The sequence below is a fragment of the Embiotoca jacksoni genome, unplaced genomic scaffold (genome assembly GCF_022577435.1).
Source record: "Embiotoca jacksoni isolate LCO1_2020_lvr unplaced genomic scaffold, fEmbJac1.0.p SCAF_13, whole genome shotgun sequence".
Lineage (NCBI taxonomy): Eukaryota > Metazoa > Chordata > Actinopteri > Embiotocidae > Embiotoca > Embiotoca jacksoni.
This window is the reverse complement of record NW_027185263.1, coordinates 17,238,755-17,249,999: the sequence shown is the minus strand read 5'-3', so window position 1 is coordinate 17,249,999 and position 11,245 is coordinate 17,238,755. Positions and strand designations below refer to the sequence as shown.

At 41.3% G+C, this 11,245-nt stretch overlaps 1 protein-coding gene across 1 annotated transcript; it reads left to right on the top strand.

Annotated features, from left to right (window-relative positions):
* The first annotated feature begins 1,246 nt into the window (after positions 1-1,246).
* On the top strand, positions 1,247-10,798 carry LOC138195969 (scavenger receptor cysteine-rich domain-containing group B protein). The gene is made up of 11 exons (XM_069145623.1): positions 1,247-1,382; positions 2,267-2,299; positions 4,139-4,177; positions 4,764-5,066; positions 5,164-5,232; positions 7,681-7,995; positions 8,505-8,573; positions 8,888-8,956; positions 9,130-9,444; positions 10,168-10,245; positions 10,334-10,798. The coding sequence occupies exons 1-11, from the start codon at positions 1,247-1,249 to the stop codon at positions 10,648-10,650; spliced, it is 1,743 nt and encodes a 580-aa protein (XP_069001724.1). The 3' UTR covers positions 10,651-10,798.
* Positions 10,799-11,245: the final 447 nt, after the last annotated feature.

The window sequence follows — 11,245 nt, the reverse complement described above, 5'->3', positions numbered from 1 at the left end:
GCAATTCACCTCTGAGACGTTTGCTTTAAAAGAATACGTGAAATTTGGTATTAAGCAGCTGCAACTTCTTCCTGTTGAATGAAGAATCAACTCTGCAAACTGAAAAATTTCATGAAAACAGGCTTTACACTTCAGGCCACATTAGCTATTATTTTAAAAGGATGATCTATCTAATAATCATGATGACCTACTCTACTAAAGAAGTTAAATAAATGAATGTATTTAAATCACATAAACACGGTTAACTATTATACATTAGACTATTTTAATTGAGCTGAAATAGCAGTTCAGTAAAAATGAAGACGAGTTGAAGTCCACCAAACAAACAATCAAGATAACATTTGGTGGTGTCAAAAGACTTGCCTCAAATTTTAAGGCAGGCCTTTATCTCCTATTTTTTAATTGAATTTTACAGTGCATGGAATTGTTTTTCCCTGTATTGCATTTGTTTTGACTGTGTTGTTTAAAATTTCACTTTTTAAACATGTTTTTTAAATTACGTCCTCACTACACTCTTACATGGAGCATTTTCCTGAATTATTTCAATCCCCTCTCAGTGTTAGATAAATGTCATTCATCCCAGTTTGTCAGTTCAGAAGAATGCAGGATATTCAGGGACTGGCCACATTACTATCAAACTCTGATTACTGAGTGATCATCAGTGAATCCCAATACTCTCTGTCTGAAGGAAAATCCCCTGGAAAACAGTAACACAGGTGCCTGCCTCTGTCTGTAACTCAAGCCTTCCCCAGCTGCTGCTAACACACCCCAAGCTGCTGCCAGCACGGCGGCCATTTTGTGCTTACAAAACAGCAATGTAACTCAACACCCTGTTCCTGGTGTTTTATTGGCAGACAGCATTGGTAGTTGGTGGCACTTGATCATATCTGGAAAACTGTGGTGACCGTTTCTAAGCCATAAGAACTTCCTTACAGCTCTCTAATGTCCACAGGGAGTCATGGGCATCATGTGATCTCTGGAAACGATTGTTTTTGGAGTTACTACCCACCCAGGCCTGACCTCAGACAACCATCAATACTCTACTACAGCCCAATAACAACAGCTGCAGGCTCCATCAGAGAAAACAATCCAATACTAGAATTAGGCTGCTCTGAACTGGGACAGAAAAAGTAGCGATCGTTTCTGTGGTAGAAAAGTGTTTACTACGCGCCACTCTGTTACATACAGTTTGACATCCAGCTCGGGAAACACTGAGAGCGTGTGGATGTGTGTGTGTTGCAGGCAAATGGTCAGTCAGGCAGCCATGCGAGGCCAGCGTGTGGTGGAGAGCGAGTGCAGGTGCTGGAACCCGGCGGTGTGGCTCCTGGTGTCCCTGCTGGGATCCCTCGTCTTGGTGGCCCTCAGCCTGCTGCTGCGACTTGGTGAGTGTGTGTGTGTGTGTGTGTGTGTGTGTGTGTGTATGTGTGTGTGTTGGGGACCGGTGGTGTATGTTGAATATTGATTAAAAAAAAATGGTGTTAATTTTTTGAGAAAGCAGAAAGTAACGGCAGGCTGAAAAGCCATTTTGTTCCTATTTTTATTTGTATTTTCATTTGACCTTATGAAGTAATAGCACAACGTATCATTAAAGGGCAATTTGTGACTGATATTTGTCATGCATTATCATTGTTAAAGGGAACAATGTGAAACATACAAATTTCGTGCTCTTCTTTCACATTCTCATTTGCTAGATGCAACCACTTATCAAAGTATATAATTTCAAACATGCGCCCTTTTAATGTGCTGGCCATGGACCCGATTTGGTTGTATGAAGACTGAACCTGATTCCCAAGATTTATCTGGATGTTTTACCAACTACTGTATTATATACTAAACAAAACAACAAGTCTTAAATATTTCAATCAGTAGTTTTTAAATAGGAGCCTTTCACAGTTTGTCCAAATTCCCTTTGCGGTTCCTCTATAAGGTTTTGCTACAGCCAAAACTGAGACAGGGTTTGACACCTGAGAGGATTTCTTGCATGTCAGTGCTTTAAAACATGTTTGAGGCATTAATAATGATCGAGAACCGGGTGAACATCCCTGTAGATGAGTGCTTTTGTGTCCACTGTTACCGTCTGCCCTGTGATGGCTGGCTTAAAGCGAGCCACGATCAATTCCCCTCACTGGATGAACACATGGAGGGAGCAATTCATTTAAATGTGCTGACACCAGCTTATTGCTTTTTTTTTTTAAGAGCATCATAGAGACGACAGATGTCCAAATATGTGCTTTACTGACCTTTCTTTTTTGTATTCTAATTTCAGGAGACATGAAAATAAACAGACGGGCTGTATCCAGTAAGTAACACTCAAGTTCATCACAGTTTACTTTTCTGATCCTCCTTAGAATAAGAACTGCATCCCACAATATAACTCGGAGCCTATTAATAGCCCCTGAAGCTCAAGCATTTTGTCTTAATGAATATACTGGTCATGTTTCAATGTCACAAACAAATGGGAGAAGCCTGTGAATTGACCCACATTGGGTGTAATGGTTAAAAAAAAGTGTCTTTGGTGTCTTTGTGAGGTGGTGAAATCTGAGATTTTAGGCTTCAGGTATTAGAATGCCCTCCATCTTCCAGCGGGACTCTCAGGACAACACGTGTTGCATCGAAACTCATCACATCTGAGGATTGCACATCGACCCTCTCTGTTATTTATGAAAAATATCTCTGAACTGTTTTGATCTGTTGATTTGGCTCACGTCAAAGTTAAAGCATTAATTAAAGTTGCTGCGATAGAGAGATAATCTTTATTGGATGTCGTGGATAAGAGTTTATAATACTCGTCTCTCACCTTCAACGTGACAAGATTAAGTCACTGACTATGCTAACAGCTCTGTGAGACTTGTAATGCTTTAAGCTACATGCTAATATTGATATGCTAACAGGCTCACAATGACAATGCCAGCATACTCCTGTTTAGTAATGTTCACCATCTTAGTGGAGTGTGTAAATTCGTTATTTCACTACACAATGTGTAGCTGAGGCTCATGGGAATGCCATTTGTGTTGCTGGTAGCCTCTTTGGTCATAAACTAAAGAAGTGGACGGTACAGGAAACGGTTTATCTCCTGGGGGACAGGAATGTTTGAACCAAAGTTAAGGGCAAACTATCCTGTAACTTTTGAGATAAGTTCACCACAAATGTCTGCCTCATGATGTCATTAGAGCAATGATGATCAAACTGTGGTCAGTGTACCACTGGGGGCACACAGGCTGCTGACATGTCTAAAACCTGTGTTCCAACTGGCCCTAGTCCATATAAATTGTCTTTTAATTTCATTTTGATTAAGATGACAGCTATAACATTTACATATAAATTGAAAAATATTTGTTGTTAATTCTTTTAAATATTTTAGAAATAAAAATTTGCCAGTGCTTAGTACGGTGATGTCATGTCCCACATAGCACAACTGGAGCGGTAGCTTGGGTTCTGATTCCTCTGTCACTTATTTTAACAAGCGAGTGAGTGGAGCTTTGAAATGGTCACAGGGTAAAAAAACAACAACCTGGAGAACGCTGGACCTGAAGTGAACCTTTAATAGCTGAGGGGAAGTTTAGTCATCAGTTGAACCGCCAAGTGGTGCCTTTTTTTTTAATTTATTTTTTTTAAAGCAAGAATATGTATTCTTTAATTTTGAAGCAGTAGTCTTATATTGTTGTTATTATTTTTACCTCCTGGGGATATTGCATAGTTAAATCAGCATATTTTATTTTGTTATAAAATGTTGTTGGTATCTGTAGTTGGAAGTGGTGAGTTTGATTATATACAGTTTGAAAAGTTGGGGAACCTCTGCACTATAGAGGAAAAGTGTGGAATTAATGAGGTCCATGACTGTCTGTATAAAACTGGATGGAAACCCATCTCGTAGTTTTTGACTTTCTCTTTTGTTCCATGTTGCTAACATGGCTAAAAACCCAAATTCAAGCAGCAGGCTAACATATTTCTGTTGAAGCTGGTACAGTCTGAACAGGCCTCCTGTTGTGGTTTCAGTCTGGGTCTAGTGTTACAGGAAAATAGATATAGTAGATATAGAGTACACTAACTATGGAAGGCCAAGAACCGCCTTTCAACAAATAATTTGACCATACTCTCTCGCTTTCTCTCCCGTGTCCCCTCCTCCCTCCTTCTTCAGCCAATGGCGTGCAGAGCCCAGAGAAGACGCAGTATCAAGGTAAGCGTGAACTATATACAGACACCTCCACGTCCTCACCCGCACGAAACATTCAACTTCAGTTCAAAACATGTCTGCATTCAAGTCACGCCATGAAAACCTGTCAGTGTCTGGCTGTGTGTCGGTGAAAGAGAGCACAGCAGGTAGAACAGTGCCTGGGGCTTTTTAAACAAGGTCACTTTCCCAGCTCTCCATTTCCCTAATCCCTACTTATTTGCTATGTAACCTCCCACCCTCCTGCATCCACCTCACTCACTTCCAAGGAGTCATGTGGCTTATCGTGTGCCTTAACTTGGTAGGATTAGACTTATTCCAGAATTTCTTCCTATTAACTGTCATTACATGAGTCTGTCTTTGTTATATCTTTTTTTTTTTTTTTTGCAAACAGAAACACATGTTGTCAAAATGTCCCTCAGAGAGTGGAGCTTTTATGAGTCTCAGATTTTTCAGTGAGGTGGCAAAATCATAACCAAATAGTTTGAACGTCGCCGACTCACTCCGAGACAGAGGATGGAGCTTCAGTCAAACAAAATGAATGTGACGGAGAGAAACTCCTCACAGATATCGTCTGCTTGTCTCTCCAAAGTGCGACTGGTGAACGGACGTAACAGGTGTGAGGGCCGAGTGGAGGTGCACTACAATGACACGTGGGGCACGGTGTGTGACGACGACTGGGACATGGTGGACTCCAACGTGGTGTGTCAGCAGCTGGGATGCGGAGTGGCCGTGGCTCAGGGAAGCCGCTCCCAGTTTGGAAGAGGCACGGGGCACATCGTGTTGGACAACGTGGACTGCAGAGGAAGTGAAACTGACCTCAGCCAGTGCCGCAGTCTGGGCTGGGGCGTCCACAACTGTTACCACTATGAGGATGTGGGTGTTACCTGCAGAGGTAAAGCCTTTATACACTTTTTAAGCTTCTCATGTATAACCCCAGATACAAAAATATAGTGACTAAAATCGTTGCTTTCTTTTCATTTGGCTGCCAGAACCAGCTTTGGTGGGGTTTAGAGGCTATGAGGATCGCACCACACCACCCCGGGAGAATGCTGGTTTACGTAAGTGTCCTCTGCTTTGATCACAATGAGACTGGTTTTCTGCCAAACTGAAATGTGAGTGGGATGATTTGGTCTTTATAAAAAAGGCAGAAAGGCAAATGGACAAAATTCACATACACATTACACACGCAAACAAGAACCCCAGGCGGTAAAACCACAGTATGCCTTTAATAAACTTAGTCGTGTTCCACTTTGACCTCTGAAACTTTGTTCCTGTACAAATTCAAAGCTGAACCAATTTATGTTCTTATAAAAGAATGAATCATAAAGCCCCTGGCCCCAAGTATCACAGTAATGATAAGCCTGGAGAAAAATGACATTCAAAACCATAGGCCGTATATAAACATGGACGTAGCCTCTGTGATGTCACACATATGTTTCCCGAAAAGTGGTTTTGAAGCTCCGGCCCGTCGCTATCTGCGAGGTAAAACTTTACTCCGGTAAAGTTGTCATAAACAGGGAAAATTAGCTGTAGAGACCAAAACTCTTTTCTGTACCAGGCTGCAAACATGTTTTTTTTCTGCTGCAAAGTTGGACATTTTAATGTGACCAATCGATGGGGATTCAACCTCAAGTGGCCATTTGAGAAACTGCAGTTTTTGACACTTTGGCGTTAGCTTCATATTTCAGCTGCAGAAGATGCCGCTTCTCCAAAACAGAAAATTCTCTCAGCTCTTTGAAGCTTTGTTGAGACTCTGTTTATGTTCACTCTTACTACTGATATCATCTCATGTCACCATGTTTGGTCACAGCAACCTAAAAAAAGAAACACTGCACAACAGCTGCTCAGCACCAAATAATATACTGTAGTTAGCAAGTAACTGGTTTACAACTGAATAATAGGGCCACATTAAGGAAAATAAATAACAGAAGGGGGACTTTTTTACTTTGCTTTTTGAGAATAAAGTTGAAACACCATTTTAAGAATCGCATATCCAAAGCATATGAGCTAAAGTTACTGTGGTAGTTTGATCTAGTCTCAAAAGTTTGACTTTACTCTCAACATTTAGACTTTATTTTTGAATTGCAAAGAAAATCTGCCATTTATTTTTTCCCCTCAAAATGGGTCATACAGGTTAGCAGTAAAAGAGACAGCCCATATAACCCATCTTTTTTCAAAATAAAAGCAAATGTCGCTCCGTTTGTGTTGGATATGTATATTGGTAGCTGTTTGTTCGCATATTAGCCACAAGAATATGTCAGTGTTTTTCTAAGCCTGTTCCCACTGCCCTCATGTGGCCAAACTAATCTGATATTGCCTGTCAAAGCGTCTGACTTTGAAATACAAAGCACACCTGTACGTGGAATTAACCTTCAGTGAACACAGCTGATGAAATTAGTCGGCCACCTCCAAAACTGGAATCCTGCCATCAGGCTGATTTGCATCAAGCTTTAAAGACAGAAGCTGCTTTGTCTCTCCACTAAATAAATAAATCAGACTGTTCATGTGCTCATCCCATTCCAATGCCAATTTTAAGGATGATATATTTTACAATACAAGGCAAAATAAAGACTGCTGGATAATGTGAAAATGTGTTGTACATTGAGAGGAATTAAACTTCAGGCCAGTGTTTTTCTCTGTGTGTGATGAGATGGATTTTTATGCTCTAGTATCCAAATCAAATATACACAAATCTGGCAGACAGGTGGCATGCCAGATGTTACCATAAAGTGTGAGGGCAGGTTTAATTAAATAATGAATGATGGCTTATTTTGTCATTGTCTGAGGTTCAAAATGCAGGAATCCTCATGAGATGAACAGATTTATAAAAAAAATTAAAAAATATGCTGAATTGAAGAGATATATTATTTCAGTTTGCAACTTTTAGACAACATCAAAGACTTGTCTGTTCAGTGCAAACTATCTAGTTCAAGGCAACTATACCACACTCCCTGAAGGGCTCTTGAATTCCAGGCCACCCTTATTGTTCGCTGCTTTTGCCTTTGTTGTGGTCGCTCTGTTGTTTTTTTCCTTTAATTCTCAAGAGGATCACGAGAAGACCAAAGCAGAATCCAATTTAGTTAACAAATGACGTATATAGCTGACTCTCCGGTGGTCTTCATGGTGCCCGCTGGGAACGCAGGGAAATCTTCCAAATTCATGGCTCTCTGAAATGACGGACACCTGAGAATGTCTATTGTCTGAGCGTTTTTATCTAAGAAAAGGCACAAGGTGACAACATCTGTGCTTAGTGCAATATCGGATTCACTCAGCTTTTTTTCTGGGCCCTCAGCATGTATTGTTTTGCCCACACCTTTCTCTGTATCAGTGTCATTTCCTCTGTCCTCAACACACAGATTCAAATCCTGGCAGTTACCATTTCCTTTGATACCCCCAATGTGACATGAATAGAGTTTCTAATAAAAACCTACCGATCTAAAAATATGTCTTGTAGAGAGTGTTCAACATCAGTCCCAACAAATCTTTCCCTCTCCCTCTTGGTTCAGGAGACGGCGCCATCCGTCTGGTGAGCGGACAGAACACCTGCCAGGGCCGGGTGGAGATCTACTACCAGGGAAGGTGGGGGACAGTGTGCGATGACGACTGGGACCTCAACAATGCCTGGGTGGTGTGCCAACAGATCGGCTGCGGCGTTGCCGTCGCCGCACACACCAACTCCTACTTCGGCTACGGCACCGGCCTGATTCTCCTGGACAACGTCAACTGCCACGGCGCTGAGCAGGACCTGTCCAAGTGCAAAAGTCTGGGCTGGGGAAAACACAACTGTGGCCACCACGAGGATGCCGGGGTAACCTGCTCCGGTACGCTGCTCTCAGTCATGTTATCTACATTAACACAAAGATGAAATTATTATTCAAACAAGGAACTACAGACTAAAGGTCTACTACCATGCCAGCAGTTCTGTCAGGTTGAAAACAGTGGTGCTCTAAGCTGAATGCTAATTATTTTGCAAACATTGTTATTGTGAGCATGTTGTTCATGACCAGCTATCAAACTCTCTCAAAACCAAAAAGCCAGTTATTATTGCTGATGAGCTACATAACAATATAGTATATATTCCAATCTTAATAACCATCAGGAGTACATTTAAAAGCTAGTTCAATTATAAAAACGTTCTGGTCTACAAGTGTCTGTCTTATTATTGAGTTGTTAAGCACTTTGAACTGCAGCAAACTGTATGAAAACTGCTATATACATAAAGTTTGATTGATTGATTAATTTCAGTTGTTAAGCACTTTAAACTGTATTAAAAATATTATATAAATAAAGTTTGATTTATTGATTAATTTCTGTTTCCTAACCACCTCAGGATCCACCACTTTGCCGCCTGCAGCAACAGAAAACCAGAGGCGCTTCATTGGAACCCTGAACACTATAGGTAAAAACATACTAAACACCACAGACTATTTTTATAAACAAGCACAAACTGAATATTACTCTTTTGCACCAGCACATCCAATTTATTGTGCTAGAATTTCATTTTTTGCCACAGCAGAAATGAAATGTGCACCTTTGCCAGATGACCAACAGGGAGAGCCATTTCTCCCCTGTTGTCTTAAAGATGTGCTGCACCACAGTGCCACAGAACATGATGGTCAAAGTCCTCACCAGACTAACTCCACCATCATCGGTTTAAACAAGCAGTCTGGTCTCGACCCACTCAATCATTTTGTTTGTTCAATTTCTCTCCAGCTACAGCTGAAGTTCCAGTCACTGACTCACCGAGTACAACAACTGTTACCACCATTTCCCAGACTAAAGGTAATATTGAACTGATGTCTGCTTGGTAAACACAGATACAATATGTTGTAATATTGGACACTGCACGAAATATTGTTGCCTTTCATGCAAATATCAGCCATATAGATTACATAAGAAAAGGCATTTCTATTCTAAGACTGCAATGATGTACCTGTCTGTTTATTCCTGTGCAGGCAAACCAGCCATTCGTGTGATGAACGGTAACAGTAGCTGCCAGGGTCGTTTAGAGGTCCTGTACAAAAACGTGTGGGGGACGGTGTGTGACGACGACTGGGACATGCCCAACGCCAAAGTGGTGTGTAGACAGCTCGGCTGTGGTCCGGCTATTGCGGCCAAAACCCAGGCGTACTTCGGCTACGGTTCGGGTGCGATCTTGCTGGACAACGTGGAGTGTAACGGCTTTGAGCTGTCGCTGTCCCAGTGCTTCCATCTGGGCTGGGGCCAGCACAACTGTGGCCACCATGAGGATGCTGGAGTCATCTGTGCACGTAAGACCTGATGTGGCGTCATGTGGTGCTAAACCAGGCTACAGTAGGCACACATACATTTATATCATTATACTGAATGTGTCCGGGAGTGTCCGTATCTATAGTCATATAAACATCTAGCAGTTCCACTGAAAACTCAGACTCCCTACTTATCCAGTGCCTGCCCTGCTGAGCTGTCCAGTTGCAATGCATGACTGTAGTACTCTGAGGAGGAGACAGTCCAGAGAGCATAAAAAAATACAGCGAATGAGTCAAGGCACATCAGCGTCACTGCATGCCTGCAGGCTAAATTTGACTTCTTTAAGGCTAAATCAAAAGCACACATAGATTCTCCTCTACTTCTGCAGAAAATCTTTGTTTTGAGATTGATAGGGTAACAAGATTATACATTTGTTTTCTAAAGGCAGCAGTTTTTTTTTTATCACTTGAATAATTCTGCCTTCAGTAGGTAATTACAAGAGGAAAAGGGGACATTGTTTATTCATTCAAATGAGGGTTTTAAGCATCAAAATCATTATGAAAACACATTATTGCAGTTGTTGAAATTGCTTCTGCTAAGTGTGAGTCTTGTATTATTACCTCAAAGGAACCAAGGAAGCCAATAGGCTCACAATATTGATCCATAGAGTAATTAGAAGAGAGCCTTGCTAATGCTTTTGTGACCTGATATTTCCTGAGCAGGAGCTTCACTCTGTTTTCTCTGCTTTCCTCTGCTTCCCCTAGCGATGGACTTCTACACTTCAATTGGGCGTGACTTAAGAGTAACAGAAAAGATCACCACCACCACAGAACCCTCTGAAGGTAGGTCACAGTCAGATCATGTCATTGTCCTCTAGTTCGGTCTCAGAAATAACAAAGACTGAGTTTACAAGACTCTGTTTTTCTGCAGGAATGGTGAGACTGGTGGATGGCCAGCACCGGTGTGAGGGTCGAGTGGAGATGTACTCAAATTCTGGATGGGGCACGGTGTGCGATGATGCCTGGGACCTCCCTGACGCCCAGGTCGTGTGTCGTCAGCTGGGCTGTGGAGATGCCATGATAGCTTGGGCAGAATCTTACTTCGGGCCCGGCATGGGAACGATCCTGCTGGACAATCTCAAGTGCAGCGGTGTGGAGGCCTCCCTGCAGGAGTGCTCGCATATATCCTGGAATGTGCACAATTGTGACCACTCTGAAGATGCTGGCGTCACCTGCTCACTGTCATGATTTCAGCAGAAGCACATGCCCACCTCCACCATGTGGGTGTACCAGCCTAGGACTTGTATACATTTTGTAAATAACAGCTTTCACATTGCTGAATTCCACCATCAACAACATACAAAACAACTAATATGTCAATATATGATTACATACTATAACTATCTATGACTATTAAGCACTTTATAAATATATGATATAAAATACAATGTACACATTTTTTATTTGATAAACAAAGAAAAACAAAGCTTGTAACTGTCTGTCTCTCCTTCTTTGTTAAAATATTTACTGTACATGTTATACTTTGATGATTAATAAGGAATATACTAGAGGAAGCCCATCAATTAGTAAGTATGAGGAGGAAAGTAAACATCTTTTAACAGGAGAACTTTAGTGCCACAATTTACAAATATGTATGATAAAACAAATAGAAATAGAAATGGGAAAAATTGTACTGTACACTGAAAACCATGAGAATGCAAGGAAACAGAAACAGTCATGAATTAATGTTATATCTTGTGAATATCTGAAATAAATGATGTGCTCCTTGTGTTCTGTAAAACCCCATATAAATAAATGTAACTACCTAATAATCATTTGTATG

Bases quoted from the DNA above. Each gene is read 5' to 3' on its own strand.
- LOC138195969 (XM_069145623.1), top strand. From the start codon at position 1,247: ATGGTCAGTCAGGCAGCCATGCGAGGCCAGCGTGTGGTGGAGAGCGAG. The intron at 8,957-9,129 runs GTAATATTGAAC...ATTCCTGTGCAG, and splicing joins CACCATTTCCCAGACTAAAG to GCAAACCAGCCATTCGTGTG. The intron at 9,445-10,167 runs GTAAGACCTGAT...TGCTTCCCCTAG, and splicing joins TGCTGGAGTCATCTGTGCAC to CGATGGACTTCTACACTTCA.